The 24,055-nt window shown below is 40.4% G+C and overlaps 1 protein-coding gene across 1 annotated transcript in view; it reads left to right on the forward strand.

Annotated features, from left to right (window-relative positions):
* BRINP2 (BMP/retinoic acid inducible neural specific 2) overlaps positions 1 to 24,055 on the forward strand; it is a 262,091-nt gene that overhangs the window by 58,793 nt on the left and 179,243 nt on the right. Inside the window, exon 3 of the mRNA XM_018575321.1 lies at positions 4,935 to 5,119. Coding sequence (XP_018430823.1) covers positions 4,935 to 5,119 — 185 coding nt within the window. The remainder of the gene's footprint in view (positions 1 to 4,934; positions 5,120 to 24,055) is intronic.

A 24,055-nucleotide genomic window follows, 5' to 3' on the forward strand; every position in this document is an offset into this window, starting at 1 on the left:
AGTTTCACCTGTATATATATATATATATATATATATATATATATATATAGAGCCACCCTTGTGTGTGCTAATAAACTGTGTCTGTCTCCAGAAACACACAGGCGCAGTAGGGCAAGCCATTCCCTTCCTCCCTGCTTCTCCTTCATACACCCTTCTCTAAGTTAGCATATTGACAGCTGCTGGAGACTGCACTGCCCTCGTGATCTTGGACTGGAACTGAACTTCCTGTTCAGGGAAGCCAAGCTAACAGAATTGGAGCCAGCTGTTCTAAAACGTGATGACTGTAAGTGCTTGGGCAAAAACTTAAAGAAATACTTTGCTGGATGTATATTTGTTTGATTAGGTTAATTATTGGAAAAAAAGTTTAAGTGTTTAATAATTCTTTAACAACCCTTGAGCTAGGATATCAGCTTTTTAAAGAGGAACTTTAGAGTATATTTAACAATTTGCAAGACGGAAGCATTTTTTTATTGCAGAAGGTACATACTGTATGATATTATTACTACTGTGGCTGGAGGATTTGCAAACAAGAGACCCTGACATTGTTCACCCCTTGTGCAACTGAAGGAGTAGAGAGTAAAGACCTATTTACACCAGTGGGATCAAGCAATGCTCTGTATAATGTGCCTCGTTGGCGTGCATTGTGTCGGAGTGGTGCAATATGTTGTTATAATGCATCGTCCTTTTCACCTTAATTTTTTCTTTTTTTAACTTTATTAAAATGTCACAAAATCACATTTTATTCAACTCTGTGCAACGCGCTGCATTGCGATGTGATATAGTGCATCACATCATGCTGTGTAAAACAAAGCACGTTGTTTATGTGTTGGGTCAACACTGCCAAATGCAGCTGATTTGAACAAGCCGTAAGGGTATAATTTGTGGTTGGGGGCAGGAATACAATGAAGAGTTTCTTTTGTGTCTTTGTGCGGTTGTATGTTGTAGGGTTGTGCTTGGGGCAAATCTAGAAAACACAGATATTCTGCCACTGAAAGGTCACCTGCATACTCTATCGACTGTATTACCAAAAAGTGGGTAAACCATACAAAGAGAAAGTGCAAGACGTTTGTGGGATTTACATAACATCACAATTTCTGTCTCAGATTTTCATTTCTTTGTGGAGTTCTACTTTAAGATCCTCATGCAAATCAGACATTCCAATCAACTGGCGTTAACGTGCTGATTGAAGTAGACTAATGGTGGGTGTTATAGATACATTTTGTAATCAAATCATTTACACAGCGATTTTAATCTCTTGCTTCTGAGAGATTTAACCACTTGTTGACAATCATCTCATTAGCAGTACACTGAGACAATTATCTCATTAGCAGCACATTGATTCCAGCATGTTGCAAATGAGGTGACTACCAACAAGTGGTTAAATTCCTTAGTAGCACAATTGCCCTTGTGGCCCTACTCTTAAAATAAGCCTGTGCTCTGCCCTCACAGGGCAAAGCAAAAGGGTCCACCCTAAAGGACAAGTAGCTCATTCTCCCACATCTCCTTGAGTGCAGCCCACCTGCTCACATATTTACCTTTGTACTTGATCCAGCAATCTCCACTGTGTGGCCCTGCCCAGCGCCACACAGCCTTTCCTTTGGAAATGCCCCTGGCAGGCCTTCTTCTCAGTGTATATGCTCATTCATTCATCCCTATGGGTAAGTCATACTCATGGTGGCCTCCAGTGGTCCAGCAAAGTAAATCCGACCTTAAGGAATGAAAAAGGCTGTGCAGAGATGGGGAGGACCTCACAGCAATGATCGCTGTATCAAGGTAGAAGATAAGTATTTGAGCTGGTAGGCTGTCCCCAGTAAGGTGGGGGAATTAATTAAAGAACAATTGTACCTAAAGGTCATCCATTAACCTTCTCCTCCCCAGCAGCATACACCTTCCTTCCTTTTTTCCCTGCTGCTGCATTCAGGAGTGAAGTAAAGTTCCTGCCAATCTAAAAGTCTCTGGAGTTGAAGCTTACACAGGGCTACGAATGTTATGCAGTCAACAAATTCCTTAGGTGACCCAACTATAGATTTACTAATAGTGGCTACTTCTCTATTCTGACTCCAACCATTGATGATTTATGTCTTACTGAGACCTCTATGCCTGGTCTGTATAAGCAGATATAATCACCGTGGACAGTCTTTATCAACTAGCTGAGCTCACCAAATACCTTTTCATCCGCGAAGATCTTTATTGAATGCAGCAGGTTACAGCAGACAACTGGATGTAGTAGATGATTGTAAAGACGCTATTTGCAGGTCAAAACAAGGTAATGTTTCCCTCCATGTGAGCATATTAGCACGTGGCCATGAGACAAGCATCCATTTTGATGCCATAAAGGCAATGTGAGAAGAAAGGGGAAATACATCATAAAATGGGAGGGAACACAAAAAAATAAACCAAAATGCCCACGAGAGTGCAGTATATTGACCAGATATACTGATAATATGCTAGTAATGCTTAAGGAAATTAACTATATGAATTCCAAATTCATCGTAAAATGAGTATTAACCATGACTATGCATTCTATCATATTTTCATACAATAGCTGTAACAGCAAATTCTCCTTGTTATAGCTCAGTCGTTCTCAACCAGAAAAAAATAGAATGCAATAGGAAACTCTTCTGTGCTGCTCAGGGGTTTACCTACAAATCATGGGGCCCTTCTTAAGTTCTTCTTAATATGGGGGATTCATTTCTCCACAGTGCCTGTAGCTACATAGGTCAGCAAGGGCTTGTTTAAAGGTCATTTACTGCTGGTTAAAAATATGTAAATCTTTAAACATTCATAGGTTTACTTTAAAGTAGGTCTTGCATGAAAGAATGTGATTCTAGCTGTACAAACTACGTTACTTTCTGCAACTTTGTAAATGAACAGACATGTCTTAAAATGTCATGCGTGGTATATTCTGGCATAAAGAACCTGACCCTTCTTGCTCCTTGCTGATGATTTCAGCTCGACTTTACAGAATGCCATACTGACAAGACATCTTAGTTTCTGCAGACTTCCTGGTCTATTGGTAATGTGATGTGTAACGTCAGCAATCTCTCTACTCTTCAGCCAGTTATGCATCTGTCTTGGGAGACATCAGAGTTAGGGAGGGCAACATAAAACAAGGTGGTTTGCTTTTACGCATTCTGAGGATAATTAGATATGTCAGCTCCAAAATATGGGAGGTTTAGAGCAAAAGAATGGAACTATGAACTAATTTTTTTTTAAAAATAACACCTTATTTATTGAGATCAAAAAGCAAAGTAATCTTTAAAGTATATGTAAACCCAATAACTAGAATTTATTTAACCTGTTCTACCTAGTGTGACGAATTTGTGCGTCAGCTGGCTCCGCTGTCCTGTGCTGAAAGTGCACTCACTGGTTTGCCCCCAGCACAGCTCCCCGTCACTGTTCACGGTCAGGAGCTACTAGGATGGACTCTCAGTCATGTGACACTGTAACAACCAATCACAGTGCTCACATAATCAGAAAGCCCGCCACCAACTTCAGGTGTTAGGAACTTCTTAAAAGGCCTTCGGGAATTTTAATATGTTAATGTGATTTTAATGCTTTTAAATCTGCAGCTTTCATTAAAGCAGACCTTGTAGCTAAAATGCAAAGTGTCCCCCTCCCCTTTGCTAAAAAGCAACATAAACATTAAAAAAAATGCTGGGGGGGGGGGGGTTAGTATACTTACCTTTCCCCTGATGTTCACCCGCGGCACCCAGACGAGAGTGATGTCATCCTCCTTCCAGCAAGATTTGGCAAATGTAGAGTACTCCCAATCTCACTGAGAAGAAACCCCTGCACTGTACTAAAGTGTCTTCTTGTGGGATTTGGAGTGCTCACTATTCCCCTGGATCTTGTTGGCAGGAGGATGACATCACCCCTACACCCCACCTGTAAAAGCTGGTGGAGAGGTAAGTATATTATCTATTCTTACTCCGATTGTTGTATTCGCGATTTATCCCTTGCCTGGCCTGTAAAAGCAGATATAATCACTGCGGACACTCCTTATCAGATAGCTGAACTCACAAAATACCTTTTTTCCACAAGGTGCTTTATTCCGTACAGCAGACAAGGATACAGCAGATGAATGAATAGATGGCACGTGAAGGTCAAGGATGATAATGTTTCCAGGCTAGCATGTGCATGTGGTCTTGTTACAAGTAGCCATGACACTAAAACCACTACTGGAGAAGAAGGGCGGTACATTACACACAAGGGGAGGGCAATGCAGAAAAACATGGTGCAATAACCCAAAACGACCACAAGATGTCAGTATAATAATCAGCTATACAATATCAATGAGCAAATGGCTTAAGGAAAGTTAACTATGCGATTCTCACTTCACATTTGTATGAATATTTACCATGACTATGCATTGTCATATTTTATACAACTATTGTAACAGCACATTATCTTTTGCTTTTGAAATGTTTATGCTGCTTTTTAGTAAGCAAAAGGTGTGGGTAAGGGCACTTACAATGTAGATCTTGCATGGAGTGGCCCACTTAAAAATCCTCCCATAAAGGTGCTTGTTCAGGTACTTCCTGGGTGTCAGTGCTCTGTTCCTAGTCTCCCAGTTGCGTTCCTGTGTTGTCACGCGATCACATGGGCTTCTGATAGGGACTACAACACACAGAAAATCTGCTCTAAGCCAGAGCTGGAGTACATGTAGACATGAAGTGACTGCAAAAAGGTTGCATGAGATCAGTAGTGCTGAGATGAAAGAAAGGATGAAAAAAAAGAAGAAACCATTTTCTTTATTTGAAAAAATAAACAAAGCAATGATTTATGATAGAGAGCAAACTAAATGCCATTCAGTTGGGGTGTACATCAACTTTAATAACATTAAGGGACTAGTTGTACTGCAATGATTCTTGCCCTATATAGTCACAATTCTGTTCCAGGATGTCTTTAAATCTATTATCTTTTCTTGTCAGGGAGTTTGGCCGCTGGAAGGTGAAGAACATGGCCTTAGAGAGCAAGGAATTTCCGAATCTCACGCTGGCTCCGGAGTTTGTGCGCACCATTCGTCAGCTGGGGAGGAGGCCGTCCGCGGCTCAGATTACAGAGAACCTGATAAAAAAATATGGCACGCATATTCTGCTATCTGCGGTGCTCGGAGGTGAGTGTACCGCCATGAGTGATGCTGAAACCTCCAGATTATATGTGTGAAATGATCTGTGTGATACACCACGCAGCAAACTTTCTTGGGGATACAAACAATTAGAGATAATATCACCGACTATATATATACCACACTTGATATCGGTAAGATGAAAAGCACAGCACTCTGTTACTATAGTAACAGATCATACAGGTGACAACATCCGATAAGAACAGATGTGTGACAATATGTTTGTCTTTTTTCTGTTTGTTCTTTATCGTTATATTGCCGGAGGCGGGTTTTTTTTTTCGAAACCAGAGCACCGGTAAGGTTTTGTTCACTTGGGTGTTAAAAGGGGGCTGCAGTGCATATGCTTGACATTTTAAAAGCAACCCCCCATTTCAGGGACAAGGGTGCATTGAACCAAAAAGGTCAGTGCACACCAGCTTAGTGATGCCTCCCCACATGGCATTATGCTGCCTGTAAAGTTGATGCAATTGACTTTAGCTGCTTCCCCTACACACACAGCGCATATGTGTATATGAAAAGATGGATTTTGGCAACGGATAAAAACATAATATTACCACTTTATAAATCACTGGTCCGGCCTCACCTTGAGCAAGCGGTTCATTTTTGGTCACCCCCAGGGAAGATGTTCTTGAATTTGAGAGAGTTCAGAGAAGGGCTACAAAATTAATAAAGGGGATAGAAGGCCTGAGTTATGAAAATCGCCTACAGAAATCAAACCTGTTCTCCTTAGAAAATAATTGAGAGGGAACCTTATTGCAGTTTTCAAAATAATTAATGGGGCCACAATATTCAGAATAAGATGTTTACAGCGAGAACTCTATTGATAACATAACAAGAGATTAGCAGAGAGGCAGTTTAATCTTAGACTGTGCAAGGTTTTTTGTTTTTTTACTGTGCGAGTAGTAAAAATGTGGAATTCCCTTCCACAGTCAGTAGTGTCTGCTTATAGCATTGATACATTCAAGAAACTTTTAGATAAGATTCTTGGTTCACCAAATATACAAGGATATGGGAACTACTAGAGCCAAGGATACAGACACATACATACATAGGTTGAACTAGATGGACCTGTGTCTTTATTTAACCTTACCTACCCAAGGAAACATGGAGCCAGCTTCCCGACCATTCAGGAAACCAGGCGGCAGGTAATGCAGCTTCCTGCTGTTTGGCCTGCTCAATGCTGATTGGCCGAGAAGCCAGCTTCCCAGTCAATCAGCATCGAGCTGGCAAAACAGCATGGAGCCAGCTTCTTGGTAATGAACCGCCACCCGGCTTCTTGATTGGCCTCGAAGCCGGCTCCATGCTAATTGGCTGTTTGGCCGGCTTCCTGGCCAATAAGCATGGAGCCGGCCAAACAGCATGGAGCCGGCTTCCTAGCCAATCAGCATGGAGCCGGCTTTCTGGGGAATCAAGAAGCTGGGCAGTGGGTATTGACATGCCGCCTGGCTTCCTGATTGCCTGAGAAGCCGGTATCGGTATCCGATATTGGCGAGTACCGAAAGATAAATATTGGTACTCGTACACGATACCGAAAAACCAGTATAGATGCATTCCTATAGTTTTCTGTTTAGAGACAAGTCCTTTCAGTCTCTCAGTGGAGTGTTACAGTATACCCTACTGCTCGCCTCTTCATCCTCCATCTCACTCTCAAAATACCCGGTGCTGCTCATTATCTACAGGTGAGGAACTGCCTGGGTGAAACAGAATTTCTGGACTGGCTTCTTTACCTGCTGTGCTACATGCAAACTGCGGGATGGAGCACTCTTGGGGGCATATAGACACCCTTTATTACCATGCCTTGGGTTCTATCACAATGCATGTATGTACACACACACACACATATTTTTTATATACATATATATATATACAGTATAATGTAGCTACATTTTTTCCCTTGCCAATTTGTTTCTGCTATTCTTGCTGTTATAATCACACGGCAATGACTTCATCATTAACACATCTGCATGTTACCTTTCAAAGGATATCATATGGATCACAAGTATGTTTTATATAGGAATATTCAGCCTGGAGCCTCACACCTTCATTGCATTCTCTTTCACAGTATGATAACTTACCGCATCATTAATATTAATGTACGCAAGGGACGGGGAGCACAGTGATCACATGTATGAATGAAGTGCCAGTCAGTGCATTGATGTTATTCTGTGGACTGGACCTTGGTCTAGTTTAAGCTCTTTCACTTGAGGCAGGACACATATAATACGCATGCTGGGACTAGTTGTTTCACAAGCATAATGTGAAGCATAATGATGTGCTGTAGCCCTATTCAGCCACACAAAGTTCACTTATCATGAATGCACTGCTGTTTTCCTTTAGGGAGGATAGTGAAAGATGACTTCTAATTGGTTGTTAGACATGTGTACAACAAAAAAATTAGTTTTTAGACGAAGCAAATGAAAATGAAAAATGTTTTCATTTGTTTCGTCAAAGGAAACAAATTTTTACGTTGTTTCGGATTCAGAGGCTCGTTGAAGCTGCACACTGAAACCGCAGAACGAGCAGCAGCCATATCGGCCGACGGCGCGTTATTCACATGCATGCCGCCATTTTGGAGTAGATCTTGTTTTACACCAAGATGGCGGGGCCCACATGTTCGAAAGCCGCCATCTTGGTTAATACCAAGATCCACTCCAAAATGGATCCGATATGGCCACCACTCTTTCAGCATGTGACATCACCGTCATGTGCCGTCATATGTTCCGCCTCCAAGATGGCGGCGGGCATGCACAGAACACGCTGGCGGCCAATATGGCCACCGGTGTGTTCTGAAAACGAATTTATGTATGCCCGAATATCGTTTTAGTATATTCAGGCATATATTAAATTCGTTATTTTGGATTCGGAGGAACCGCCGAATCAACTGATTTTCGTTGATTTGCAGGTTCATCCGAATCCGAATGCACATGTCTATTGGTTGTTAGGGTTTACTGAGCTTTGTACAATGCCATTAACAGGTAATATGTGAATGACATATTTAATAAAGTAGTGCAATGATCAGATTATATCAGTTTAGCAGCTGTCAGACAATATAATAAGACTGATTGCTGCGTGTAATGGTCCTTTGTACCGTTTTACCAATCAAAGAAGTCTAAGCAGTATTTACATCTGAGACCCAAGAGGTGATAACATTGCCTTATGTGGCTCTGCCCTCATAGTCTCCTGCAGAATATTGTAGACTGACAACTCCACCAATCATAACAGTAATAGACATAACAGTTTTGTACCAACTGGGGTTACAGTCCATGTGGACTCTTAAAAGGGCTACTGAACTGAATTGCATTACATGCAGCATTGAAGTTGCATTAAGTATTCAATTAAATAGCTTTCCCCAGCAGATGCACTGGTAGGACAGTATGGCAGAATGGCCTTTACTCTGGGTAAGACAACACAAGCAGTATCCTGCATCTATCTGAATGTATCCTAACAGCAATAACAGTCATACAACCTGGTTGGAGACAAACAGCTCATACAAGACATACCTCAACTTCCATAGGGTCATGGAGGATGGTTAATAGTAGTTCAGAAGACAGTAAATTTAACTGCAAGGCTCAATATATGATTTTGTGACAGTATAAATCCCCAAGTGGTTACCTTCCTTTCACATGTGCAGTATGTGGCTTTGAGGATCATTGGATACAAAGGCGGGTCTATTATTCTTAGACCTGATTGCAACCTGAGTGCTTTGTAGGTTGAGGTTCAAAAGCTCCAAAACGCTCAACAACCAAAATCCCACGCTTTTACATTGTTTCTGTTCATGAATGAGCACTTAGGTGACTGCAGCTTGACACATGTAGCTCAAAAAAGGTTAGATGAGTATCTTTTAAAGCAGACTGGACTTCAATGGGAATGCCTGAAAAACACCTGAAAATGCAAGTTTTTCAAGCCTAAAGAACCATTTCTTCCTCCTATTAACTAGCATTCCAGTGGCTAAACCAAAAACACTCAAGCCTGAATACGCCTGAAAAAACACTCCAAAAAGTGCTCTCTCTCAGGGCGAATGTAGGGTTAGTTCTGACATTTTTTACATCAGGTGAGAGACGTCAGGTAGCCTATAAGTGGGTGTGTTTGGGAACAACTCTTCTGCTTTAAAAAGTTTTTTTTTTAAATTTGTGATAAACAGACCTGGGTTAGATTGGGGCACTACATCAATGCCTGGCAGAACTGTAAAAATATTTAGGTTTAATTTGCAGTTTTCACTTGAAGGTTCCTTTAAAGAAAACAGGGTGTTTACCCATACAAATAAACCCTTTTTAGGCCAGTGTCCTAAATGTATAACTAGGCCTAATGGGGTTCATCTATAAGTATGGAACAAAAAGTGGAGTAACCAATTGAAACAAGATTCCATCTGTCGTATTTCTAGACTGGGTTTGATATAATAACGTGACTTAGCTGCTATTGGCAGTATAATCATATTCCTTTCCCTGTGGAATAGCCCAGTAAACGTATGTTGTTACAGAATTGTTTTTATTTGCTGTACTACAGTTTATTGCACGTATCTGTGCTTTGTAAATGACTTATAATCATGAAGAGTCTTTTGCTGCTTCTTGAGTTCTTCGCAATCTGTCCTGAAAGTCTATGATTTTACATGAGTTTTCTCTCCATATCAAGAAATGATGGGCTCCTAATTAACGAAGCACTCAGTTTTATCTGCAGTGCACCTTACTGGGGTGTAATTTGAATTGCTTCAAAACACAGAAGACATTTCCACGCTTCTTGTCTATATATAAGAGTTTGTATTTTCTTGCAGTATAATCATGGAAATATTTTTTGATTTGGAACCCTGCTGTCACCATTCCAGTCACCTGCAGAAAGAATTGTAGAATGACTCAGATAATTTGTATGCTGCTTTTAATTGTAAAACAAAACAGCGGCATTGCTAATCGGAATGTAGCAAACATTGAGGTCAATCCACAGTGATGTAGGAGTAAGCTGCATTCACTATTTTATCTCATGATTATTTTCTCTTCATAGCGGTCAATTTACAAATATTTGCATGTCTAAGGACCCGTTGAAACCTGTGAGTTGTGTTAATGCACTGTAAAATGTGTGTTTTACAGCAAAGCATGTAGTACAGTACAGTGCATTGCCATACATTTTAATGCTTTAATGCTATTGACTCTTGCAATGGGGCTACCCCCGTACTGCAATGGTTAAGTGCTCATTTTTCTCTAGGTGCTAAAAAAAAAAGTTATACTCACCAGACCAGCCGAGCCAGCTCCCTGTTTCTGTGATCACTGAAGTGTGCCTCCTCCTCACTGCACAGATGGCCTGTTCCTCAGCATCCTCACATCTATACACAGTCTATACACAGTGCATAGAGTGTAAAGACATCAGGATCCTTAGACAGTGCAGCAGAGTGGGAAAAACGTTCTAGACACCAATCTAAGAAGAAGCTGGCTCAGGTGGTCTGGTGAGTATAACTTTTTTTTTAGCACCTAGACACAAACGAGCACTGCAAGGCTTTTTCCCTAGAGTTCTTCCTTAAATAACACCACACCTAGTAATAAAACACACTGGGAATTGTGTGGCATAATGCATTTTTGGCGCATGGTGGCCCATTTAAAATGAATGGCCTTCTTAAAAAGGTAACGCTTGCAGTGGGGCTGCCCCCATACTCCAAAGGATAAATGCTCGTTTTGGTCATGGGTGTAAAATAAAATAGTGAATACAAATGTGATCCTCAATACTTCAGCAGTAACGGCTCATCTCTCTCCCCCTCAGCTTCATCTTTCGTCGATTACTCAGCATCCTTACGTATAATACAAGTCAATAGACTGTATTACACATGATGAAATCAACATGTTACGTTTTTAACTGCGCGGAGTTCTGCTTTAAAGCAGCGCACAGGTATGAATGGGCCCTTAGGTGTGGAATCATTTCAGGGTGTTGCCATCTGACCAAAATGTATATATTGCATATACACTATGGGGTCTATTCACAAAGCTGCCGAGGGCAGCCGAGTGAATGACCGATCAGAAGTGAAGTGAGCCGAACACTGTTCGGCTATTCACTTCAGGCTGGTACGGCTGAATTCAGCCGTATATCGGCTGAAATCAGCCGTACAATATGTGATCACTGGCTGTTTAAGGTTGAGGGTGCAAGGTTCTTGGTTCTCCTGGTTGAATTTGATGTCTGTTTTTTGAGCTCTCTAATTTTATTTTTCAGTTAACAAACTACTCAGGAACACTCTTAGAATCCTCTTCTAACATCTTGAAAATGTATAATTTGACCTGACTGAGAGATTCAGCTTAAAGGAGAACTATGGGGTTAAGGCTTTTCCCCATAGTTCTCCTTAGGGTAACGGGAGGACACAAACTTTGAAAGGGAAACTAGCCCTAGGTTCACTAATGTGCAGAACAGCACTATATTTATATCAGTGCAACATATGCTTTGCGGTATACATTCCTCTCTGAAAGCAATGAAACCAAGAAGGATCAAGAAATATCTAATAAATGAATGCCACATCATATAAGGGAGCAGCTGCAGCATACCATCATAATAAGAGGAATGATAACACTTTATATTGGGAAATTCCAATCATATTTAACTTCATTATGAACCTGCACAGATATAGCATCATAGAGGAGTTAGCAAATGATGAAGATCTGTTCCTATCAACCACAGAATGAGTTGGATTGAGCCCTAACCAATCTGGATTTCATAATAACATGAATTAATTACACCATCTCAAGATCTGCTTGACCCCCCCAAAAATTTAAAAATATGTAAATGTATGCAAGTGTAAAAACCAATGATAGTAAGCACCATTACTATCAAGATAGCATAACAAAAACAAATATGTAAACCATTAAAAACATTGAATGTTCATGTTCTATGGTGAAAGCATTTGTTTGGGACACGTGTGATTTTTTTTGTGACATTGTTCTCATTTTATAGGGTCAAGAATGTTTACAGATGGTGTGACGTTATAATTTCAAGATATTATAATAAACTGGTGGGGTCCTTTATTTTGTCGTTACTGTTACTAGTGATCTAAGTATGCACTTATTCCTCTATGGGATGTGAGATGATAGGGGAGCTTAAAATGATGAGAATTTTGGCTGGTTCACAGGAATCGAGTAATTGAGTTTTGGCAAAGGAACTAGGCTGAACATTTTTGCCATAACAGTGACTACAACCAATAAACCACAATCACTGTTCCAGTAGTCTAACAGTAGTGGGTGCCCACTGTCAGAATACAATAGCTGCAGCTGGAGATTCGCCCATCCACGCTCGGTCACAGTTCCCTGTGCATTGATCCACTTCTGGATTTTGTCCCCCTGTCCGAGGTGCTGGGCTTCCTGCCAATCCGCTCTAAACCTCTGTGTTTAAAGGCCAGTGCACTTGTTGCTTGGCGTTCAAGCAACATGTCTATACACTTCAACGGGACCCCTTTGAGTTGCTTGGAAATTGTTTCCTTAGGATCCCCGCAAACTGCTACTTACCAGTATTGCTGTTCCCTGTGTCTCCTTTGGATTCCCCTGTGCTCCTAGTGAGATCCTGCACTTCCAGCTAGTGGATTGTAATCACTATCCTTAGTAAGCTTGTTGCTCCTGTGCTTTACCAGTGAGTCTCTATCAAACTCATGTGTGGCTGCTTGTTTCTTTTAGTCTACTTTTTCTGAGTATCTTGGCTAGCCATGCCTTTACTGACTCTCTGTTGTATACCAGTGTTCCTATCACTTTGTATGGACTTCCTCCTCTGATTTCCTTGGTATCCTGTACTCCTGATCAGCAATGTGTAAACAGACTTCACCCCTGCCTGCCTTTGTGTCCTGAACCTCACTGCAGCAACTGTCCCACTTGTCATCTCTGCAGTATTTTGTCTTCTGTGCCTGCACAGATGTGTTATGGGGCCGCTACCTGGGAGTTGTCCTGCAGCATAACATCCCACCTTCTGGCGCTTTGGTGAAGACCCGGCACTTCTTAAACCCTGCTCCTCTAGTAATGTACAGTCACTTCAGTCCCAGAGTTCCCTATGACCTGCATCCCAGGCATCATTTCAGCTCAGCGCTGAGATTAAGACTATAATCGATCATTTCAGCTCAGCCAGTCCTGACCTGCTCTGTAATCCCCAGAGCCTACCTTCCCCAGTGCCCCAGGTTCCCCCGACTGTGACATGCTCTTTAGCTTGGAGGGAAATCTACTACTGTATGGCCAGCTTTAGTTTAGCAGTTTTGGTTTTATATTGCGTTTTTCAATAGGGGTCATTGTACACTTTAGCCATGATGGACAGAGAGTCTAAAGAAGTTCTGTGATTGGCTTGTTGAGTAGTAACAATATATAATTTAGCTGAACTGCATTATGTAGTCAGATAATGCAAAGCTTTATCTGTAAATGTTGCCTAAAGCTGCTGTTTATATGGATTCTGTAGACTTTTTCTTTTTGTATGAAACTGTTATCCAGCAGCTTTTTAAAGCATGACTAAAGAGTTCCAGCAAGTTAAAAAAAACACTATACTCAAGTTGGAGTTTGGATCAAGAAAGGCCACATGATGAGTCCATACAAAGAAACATATCGCATTAAGCATCTCTCCACAATGAAGGGCTGCAGACACGGCCTGTTGTATGCCAGCAGGAATCCAGATAAATATAGAAAGCTGAACACTCACCACTGCTGTTCTGTGCATCTGTATCATGAATTTCAAGAAACTAAAAAGAACTCAGATTCATTGCCGGTATAAGCACTGTGTCTATGACTTATCAGTAGCCTTAACAGGAACTTTTTAACAGAAATTACCGTATATACTCGAGTATAAGCCGAGTTTTTCAGCCCATTTTTACCACAATTAAATACTTTATACAACCTATCACAATATGTCTATACATGCTAACTATTTAAAGTAGATGTAAACCCTAAATGGATGACATTTTGTTTGCAAAGGTATTTGTATCGGAATTGCCTTTTTTAAAACAAGGTACATGTGTTCACCTTTTTTTTTCAGTGCTTTCAGTGCTGATCTCCTTCAGCATTGCAGCCACTTAATGTCTACATGCATGACCTTCGGTGATGGCTGCATGCCATTTCCCAAGGACAGATTCTTGATGGTGACAACAATGGTCCATGCCTTGTAATATGTGTTGAAACAGCCACTTGTAGTCTCCATCTAAAGCCCATATGACATATGGCAAAAGTGCAACTGGAAGACAGGGACCCAGCTTTATCACCCTACAACAGGAAGTACCTGAACAAGAACCTTAAAGTATAACTTTAGATTTGGATAGAGTGGGGAGGTTTCAAACAACTGTCAGGTTTTTATTATGGTCTGTGTCCAAGTCTGGGATATGTCATCTCTCTAATTGTGCTTCTCACCAATGCCCCCTGATATTAAAGTGAGGGCAAATTCAAAATTTTTTGTGGTTACCAGAACAAGAATAGGGGAACTCTTACAACGGGGCACTTGTTCTTGTGATAACTGTCTAAGCTGGGATTTCCTTCATTTTGGAAACATCCCCTTACTTACTGTTAAGAATACAGGACAAGAGGTGAAGAGAAATCTGTCTAATGAGAAACAGATGGCAAAACAAAATGACAGCAGTTGTCACCATCCACTATTATTTTCATAATAAAAAGAAAAATTAATTCTATAACACCATAAGCAGGGCTGGATTAAGAGGTTGATACAACAGTGGAACAACAGGGGTTGGAACAGCCACATTGCTGCCCCCCTCGGTCCCTCTCTTGGTTAACTGTCAAAACATTGGGACTCAATAAGTGCTGAAAGGGAAATAAAAGTTTGAACATGTATAAGCCTTCTGCAGTTTTCTTCCAGGTTAAACCCAGGCCAGACCCGACAACTATATTCAATAAAAATATAATTTTATTAGTTTAACAGATTGGGTATGGATCAAAATCAAGCAACTGACCGAGGCCTTTTATTTATAAATGATGAGGGAAATAATTTAAATGATTAATTATAATTAAGATTTAATAAGTCTATAGGAGACAAAGGTAGATGAGCCATATAGACGTCTGTGGATCTATATTACATCTGTGCGGCCAGGAGAGAGAGGACTTGTGGCACAGGATATAAATGCACAACAGGGGCCACAGCAGTTGGATCTCAGTAAGTTTACATCTGTGGTGGGGGAGGGTGGGATTGGTTAGTTAAGGGCAAAGGGGCAAAAAGCATAATTGAACCTTGTCTTTAAGTTCACTTATCCTTTTAAGGTGCCCCCTTCCCTTGGTGCTCTAAGCATCTGCTTAGAGAACTGAGTCTTTGCAGTCTCGGCACAATTCATTGCTGAAGTAACTTAAATGCACATGCGTGGAAGTTACTTCATCTGGGCCCCCCTAGTCAAGGGGATGAAGAAAGATGGGAGCGCCTGCGAGGAAGGATATTGCATGACGTAGCAGCACTGTGCATACTGGCATATTATTGCTAACATCTCCTGGGGGGCCTTTTTAAAAAAATACTTTATTTCTGTTTTAAGTCCATTTCAAAGCCAACTTAACATCAGATAATTCAGAAGTGTGTGCAGCTGAAATTAACATCCCACAGCTCAGACATAACAGAACTACGCCAGTTTATTGTTCATTATACGTTACGGTAAGTATGAACATATTTTGTGTTTTCACCAGTAAATATAATAATAATAATTTATTAGTTTACCTTGCCATTAACCGCACAACTATGAGTACAAAGTTGAAAAAAAAACACCCACAGCTATGTCATTGTCTGCTGTCTAATGCTTGTAAATTGATGCTTAATGTGGAAAAGGTTGTCGACCCCTGCTGTAAAACAAAAATCTAATACACTTCCAAACTGCACAGCAGTAAAAAGATATCTCCGCCCCATTTGGCCAGTTTAATTTCCTCTATACCCTGCACTTTTTTATAAATTGTAATCATTACAGTCAACAAAATGATTTGCTTTATTTGCATTCTTCTCTTTTTGCAGTATTATACAGATGGGCTTTCATTTGAGTTTGCCATCCTCTTCTTGTTCTTTCCACACATTGGACACTGCATCCTTTGCATATAACCCGAGAGATCCCATACATAACTTTATACCTGATATATTCCTTCATGCGGAATGTTTCCTCCAAAGATGTGGAATGAATATCTTTTATAATATTTATGTGGGAGCAGACATTGGTAGACATCAGTGACATGCAATGCCTTCTTGGCAGGATGAGGCATCCCCCAGCCCGCCAAAGCTCTGTGCCCATCCCGACGAAGCTCAACCCCCAGCTCGGTAACCAAGCTGTGTGGGGAGGAGGAATGGAGGAGCCTCCCTGTCCCTTACTTGCTCCTCACTGCTGAGGCATTGAGATTGATGGCCTCAGTGTGTTTTTTTTTTGATTGGACTCTGTGGATGGCTTGGTCCAAGCCATCCACATAGCTCACGCCTCTAACACAGATTAGAGGCTGTGACAGCTCTTGCTTCACCAAGTTAGGTTGCACAAGCAGTGGGTAAGCCCACTGCTATCTAACCTAACTACCTGTCAAAAGCCGGATACAGCGGGGAGGCTTTGCCTGTTGTGTAACCTGTAACAAGCTGCACTGAATGGAAAAAAAGCTGTCAGCTTCAGATTTGATGCTGACAGCTTTTTCCTGCATAATACTAGGTGAGGCTCTGCCTCACCTGCCTCCCCTGATCGCACGTCCCTGGTAGCCATACAATGTTCTTATAAGTATTTAATTCATCGTTTTACATGCTATTGTGTGAAATGTGTCCATGCTCTATGAACTGATAATCATCTCTGAATTGGTACTGACACTGTCCTTTCTTCTGGAGGGTGGCTACTTTTGTTCTCCAAGGTCCCTGTGTGTGTTGTAAAGTAGCCACCGCTCCAAACTCACTCCCATGATAGACTACAATCTCACATATATTTTGCTAATTTGTATTAAGATTGTAGTCCATCACAGGAGCGAGCTTGCAGTGGTGACTACTTTACAACACACACAGGGACCATGGGCAACAAAAGTAGCCACCCTCTAGAAGGAAAGGCAGTGTCAGCACCATTTCAGAGATGATTTGAGGATCTACAGCCAGCAGAGTGATTCACAAACAAGCTACATTTTTGTTAATAGCTAAGGTACTTGAATGCATTTTTAAGATTTAACTTCTGAATTTAGTGTCACTTTAAATCACTAATTCATTTACATTAAGTTCCCTTACTGTATGACCCATATTATTTAGTTTGTGTTTCATATATTTCTCCCTTATTGTACTTTTTCTCCTCTATTTTGCATGATATCTGCGTTTTGTTTTTTTACATTAATAATTTAACAATAGCAAATATCATTTTGTTTTTAAAATAATGTATTTGATTTCTGTGGAAAATATAAGATAGCAGGGTGACTTCACAAATGGCAAATTTTTAATAGTTCTTCCACTTGAAGACCTTTAAACGCCTTTTAGAACATTGATCTGTCTCCTCATGGTGAATATGCTAACTAAAGCCTTTTGGCCAATGTGCTGTAAATGTAACATTTATAGGATTATAAATAGGATGAATAGTCCAGTAAGCACCATCGCCCACTAATGAATAGATGCTGGTGAACGTTTAATACATCTGTGTAGGAATCTTTCCTTAAGAAACATGTATTTGAAAGTAAAGATTATAAAAATATACAAATGGAATAGCATCAGTGTTGAGAGGCCGTGAGGATATTCAGAATAAAACATATACTTTAATTCAAGGACAAGAAGAAGGAAGTTTTAGGTATGCATAAAATATGTAACCCAGTATTTAGGGACCCAAATGGCTTATTGTATGTTTGGTTTTAAATGAGGGGCAGTTGTGAGGTTTGCCTATATCTTAAACGTAACAGCATAATATTAATAACCCTAACACATATTGCTTTTGCCCCAAATATGTATTGTGTCAAAGCAAAGCTGTACCTTGATATACATAACTTCTGGCACTTATATACAGCCCATGAAGGAACTTGAACTTATAAACCGCTGTCATAATGTGGAGATTTCCCTTCACTTCCTGTCCTGAGGACACAACATAAATTAAGAGGAAATCTCTGCAAGCTGAGGGTTTAGACAGTTTTCATTTCCCTCACCTACTATACTGGTGACAACTGTAAAATTTTGGATTTCCTATACACTTTAAAGTGGGCCTTGCACTAAAGCCAAGGTCTGCCTGTCACATTAAGCCCCAGCCCCTCCATTTCAAACCACCGCATGATAGCTGTAAAATAACACTACTGCTCAACCGAGCCAAAGCATATGCATTCGGCTCAGCTGATCTGATCGGCTGCCTTCAGCTGCTGTACGGGCTATTGCTGCGAAGCTACGGTTGGATCCTTTGGCTCTTTTGTGAATAACCCCCTTAGCCTAATAGTACCAGGGAACATTGTCTGGCAGGTTGGACAGGTTTGTCTGTCCTGTATCCATCTTCTGAGACAGCTGCTCTGAAAGATGTGGGAGCACAGTAGTCTGTTTAATTGCTCTTCTTCATTGAATGTCTGATTCTGCATACAGCATGCTCCTCCCTCTGCTAGTCACTGAGGGGGGGCTCTGGATGTTTTCTAGCTCCACGCTGATCCGATCAACCAGAGATCGGCTTCTGCCCCTCTACCCTCAAACTATTTCTTTATAAAATACAGTTTACAAAGTGTATGCATACATTCCCAATACATATAGCAGCATATACTATTCATATAGAGCACAACTTCTATTAATATATCCTCCACAGCTACAACCCCCCCAAAAAAAAGAAAAACAGTACAGTATGCCCCCAACTTCATATAGGGTTGTTATACTGTGGGGGGAATTTAATAAAACAAACTGGAGCAGCAACCAATCAGCTACTCTTTTCAGTTTGTTCAGTTAGGCTTTGAAAATAAAAGATAGAAGCTTGAACTGCTCCAGATTGTATGTGCTCCAGTTTGGATGAATTCCCATTTTAGCATTTTACTAATCGTTAGGCCAAAACATTTTGCCCAGTTAAAAACGTGCATACAGTATGGAATCGGTCAATTTCTTATGGCCATGTGCATGTAGCCTAAGTTTGTTTTGTGCTGCAACCCCAAACTCCATAAACTGTATTGCTTAGGAGGTTGTGGGGATCTTTTAGGTTGCCTGCACACCATAGGTGCTATGTATTTCTGTATGTATGTATATATATATATATATATATAAGTTATAAGTCTATTATAAAAAACATTTTCCGGTGGGTAAGGTGATCTGACTTATTATTAACTTTCCAGACCAACCCACTTCATTATACCTTGTAATTACACTGCTTTCCGCAACATAAATCATCACCTTTCTCTCAACTCTACATCAACTAATTACACAAATGCGTACAACAAACAGGTCACTTTAGTTAGCCATAAAATATAGAAAGCACCCAGGAACATTTCAATCCAAACAAAAAAAACCATAACCTTGACATAATTGCCGACTTGTACAATAGTGAATCGATCAACATTTTCAAACGAGTTGAAAAACTCTGGTCTATTAACAGCGCCGCATTATAGAAAACTTCCTACAATCTAAAAAGTAATTACATGAAATGAAATCCCGACCAAACAAGGTGACGGGTGGAAAAATATTGTACGGAGCCGTCATTGATTATAGGCCATCATTTATTTATATGCGAAACCCCGGAGCATTTGATATATTTTGTTCATTGTTGTTTTAAATAATAATGTGCAGAATTCAATAAAGCTTGTTGAAAACATTATGCAGTAAATATTACATATTCAGAACGACACCGTTTCTGAACGCAAGTATTTGTGTTGCCAGACGTACTTGAGACAGTAGTAACGGTAATTCAATATTAGTTTAATTTAAAAACCACAAGATCTGTGCATATTGCTGAAAAGTGTGTTTTGTTCTCTTGCGGTTATTCTCGTATCTTTGCAGTTTTAGATTAATCCAGTGTTTAATAAATAAAGAAAAAGTGGCCATATTTAGACTTCAATAAATCATTTGGCTATAGATATTCAAGTTATTTAAAAGTTTCAAAATAATTGATGTTTATTTTACGTTTATTTTGTTTTGTTTGGTGTATGCTGTTGAAACTAGAAACTATTGTCTGAATATTCTCTTTGGTGTAACCGTACAGTAAATATATAACAATTTTATAACCAGTAAAGCAGGCACCCCAAGGTCTTTGTCCATACCATGACAACACTGCCTGTCTACCCTTGTGTCTCTGGAGCCCCCGAATATCCTATGCTGTATTACTGTTGAGTATTTGCACTTATTTCCTACATACACCTTATTGCCTTTAGATTACTGTTATCCTCTTGGGTCCATATCTAATTCTCCAAGGGATTCCTCTCTGATATACACCTCAGGGCTAATGCTGTTTGTTTCAGCATCTTTTGTGAATGTGTTAAAGATGCAATGTTCCTGACTATGTTTCTGCTACTTTGGGAGTGGTTTATATATGTTTTGTATTTATATATATGTATATATATATATTAGAATAGTGTTTTCTATGACTGTACAATTGCGCAATTCAAGTATGTAATTCGCAATTCAAGTATTCAAGTATGCTTATATACCTTTTGTTACTTTTCCAGTGAAGGCCGCTTTCACACGGGTGCCTGTCAGTTCCCATTAGCAGCGGATCTGTGCACAGATTTCCTGCTGATCAGAGCAGTTCAGAACCAATGTCACCATTGTGACATCCGTGTCTGTCCATTTATTTCCTCCATCTTGCGACCCATGACCCATGGAGAGTGACTGTCAGGATAAAAAAAGTCAATTACTCAATCAAGGTTTGCTGATGGAGATAGGGCGAAAGTTTTTGGCCAGACAGTGACTGCAATCAGCTGCAGTCACTGTTCATGTATTGTGACAGCAGTGGATGCTGGGTGTAAGAATACAATAGCCACAGCTAGAGATTTGTTCATCCACGCCTTTTACCATGGATGGAGGAATCTGTTTGACTTTTTAATTTGATAACGATCACCCTCAGGTGGTTGTTGCCACCTGTAAAGATGTTGATCGATGGGGGAGCCCTCTGCACACCTTGCAGCAGTCCCGGCCAACAGGAAAGATGGTGCTTGTAGTGACAACCACGGATGGCGCCGTGCAAATACAGAACAAAGAAGCAGGTCAAGCTTCAAGCTCTGCCACTACCAGAAGTGTTGGAGCTTTGACTCTCAGAACGGCCCCATATACAGCCACAACTGCAGGCTTTTTAAAAGCCAGTTTTAGCTTTGTTTCCAGGAACAGAAACCCTTAAACGGCCCGATCTCTGCTGCTGGCTGCTTTTGTTTTTTTAATTTTCAAAGTATTTTATTAATTTTCAAAAGTAGAATAAAACAATAAAATAGCACATGATGCACAATCAGTATAGCATACAATTGCATTTCAGATTCTTCCACATTAGCATAGTCAAGTAGTAGGGGGGGATCACTAGATGCCATACACACCATATATAATAGTTCTGTAAAACAGATCATATCTATCACCCTATTCTTGCCAATTTATCCCCCATCAGCAAAAACAAAACTCAAAGCAGTCTGAGAGGAATATCTGGCATAGGGATCCGCCTATGTCTGCAGCAAACATTTGTTATGATCTCCTCCATATCTATATAAATAGAAGACTTTCTGTCCAACATCAATGCACTAAACAGCTCACGTGTGTGAGCATAATGAAAAAAAAAAAAAAGACAGACAATAAAAGGAAAAGGAAATAGATGCTAAAGGACGCAGAACAGCTTAAGAGTCCGAAAAGAGTAGCTCCATGTTTTCGGGAATGAATCCAATAATACAAATATACGTGCCCAGCAAAGTGTTTCTTTGCATTTTTGCCCAAACAATTACAGTCATTATGTTTCCAAATAGCTGACCCATCTATCTCAGCTCTGCTTCCCTGAACTTCCTGTCCAGTGCAAGATCACAAGGGACAGAGCAGTCTGCAGCAGCTGTCCGTATACTATTTTGTAGGGATTCACCAAAATTTCGTCCGCCGAAACACATCGAACAAAAATGGCACTTTTGGCAAAATGCCGATATTGCAGCACATCCCTTATTTCTCTCCTCCCTGTTGGGCGCTGCTCTGTGTCCCAGCAGGGAGGAGATAAACTGTCAAAGGAGGCTGAGCGGTGTGAGAGGAGAGCAATGTGAGCGGCCAGCGTCTCAGGAGGCTGGGCCGGCGGTGCGGGGGAGGAGTCGCCTATCAGAGGAGACCGAGCTCTCCTCCCCGCACCGCTCGCTCAGCCTCCCGTGACAGCCAGTCAGGCAGGAAATCGAGTAAAATCAGTGACCACTGAGTGTTTGTAAATACATGAGGACATAGTATGTTTACTGTGTCCCCAGTTATGAATGAATGGAAAGTGATCTGCATCACCTCCTGTTTATTCATGATTGTGGGCATGGTAAACATACTATCTCCACAAGTTATGAATGAACAGGAACACTCAGTACAGGGGCTGCAGAAAAAGAGACTCAGTGTCCTTAATCTCTTTTTCTTTTTTAAAAGGGAAATATCAGGGGTCTGTTTAGATCCCTAACATTTTCCCAAAGCCTCCAACAGTAAAGTAAAACAAATATATATATATATATATATATATATATATATTTGATAAAATAAATAAAAATGAAATATGTACACAAATTTGAAAAGGTTAGAAAAAAAAAGTTCTGCTTTCGGCCCTTTGAAAATGTTATTTCGTTGCACCTCTACTATTTTGGAGAAGTGAGCAGGGAAACGGCTTGTCTTGCAATAGCTGTGTGTTTGTGGAGGCATACACAGCCCACTAGCACACACAAGGGTGGCTCCATAGGACCTTGCAAGTGAAAGGAGCAACCCTAAAACTGGATATCAGGGCCAGAGCTCAGGGGACCAACTGATTCTGCAGGAAGCTAAAACTTTTAAACATCAAGGAGCAGCATCCATTGTAAGTGATTTCATCAGCATTTGAAATAGCTTAAATATCTTTTGACTTTAATATCACCTTAAGGTGTTTGATTGATGCTAAAGCTACAGAGACATTTTCATTTCCTTCAATATTTATATAAAAAAACCATCTGTTCTTGGAATATTTGTATGTGTTTGACATACGCTATCCCTTGTGTATGTAGATCACATCCTCTCTCTATAAGTACATTTGTATCGTAATAAAGGACGTGTCTTCTCAGTTATGATGACTTTATTCCGTTTTATAGATATCTGCATTCTTTCTTGTAGACAGTGTGTACTTACACCAAGGTTAGTGAGATGTGTCTCTGCTCTGCTATTCTCCCTCTCTGACATTGACTTATTAGCTCTTTTCACACAATCCAGGCTTGACTAACCAATGTTCAGATTAGTTCTGGCTGTGCTTGCCATACACCCCAGATTGTTGTGTACCTGATGAGTTTGTGCTTTACCTCCTTGCTTGTTGCTACAAAACATCATTCAATTTTGGTTTCCTTTGTGTGGGATATTTTTAGGTTGTACTCTGACATTGCAATGTGTTTTATCATAATAATTTTGTTAGCATGGCTTCCCCAGTACACAATTGTGTGCTAAGAAAGTAATGATTATAATTACAGGTCTTTTGCGTGTAAAATCACACTTATTTTTAGCTTGGCGTTCTCTTTTCTCTAATCATGACCTTTTATACAGTTTAAGTTTGAATTCTGAGTGAACAATAAACATATACAGTAATATATATATATAGCGAGAGAGAGAGAGAGATATTTTGTGTGTGTGTGTGTGTATTTCTAAAACCATCCATACCTGGATAGATATTTTCATTGGTATAATGATGATAATCTCACCCTTGTATGAAATGCAGATGGCTGTCATCATCAGAGAGATTAGTAGAAGAGGTATATATGACTAATCCAGGTATTAGATCGGGTCAGTCCCTACACCAGCCGTTTAAGGAAGTGAGGGGCCAGCCTAGATTTTTTTTACACAGACAGAAGGGGGAATTTTTTGAGTTCCTACTAGCAGGGGCGTCCCGAGGCCTTTGGTGGCCCCGTGTCTCCA

The sequence above is a fragment of the Nanorana parkeri genome, unplaced genomic scaffold, assembly GCF_000935625.1.
Source record: "Nanorana parkeri isolate BGI_ZX_2015 unplaced genomic scaffold, ASM93562v1 scaffold52, whole genome shotgun sequence".
Taxonomy (NCBI): Eukaryota; Metazoa; Chordata; class Amphibia; order Anura; family Dicroglossidae; genus Nanorana; species Nanorana parkeri.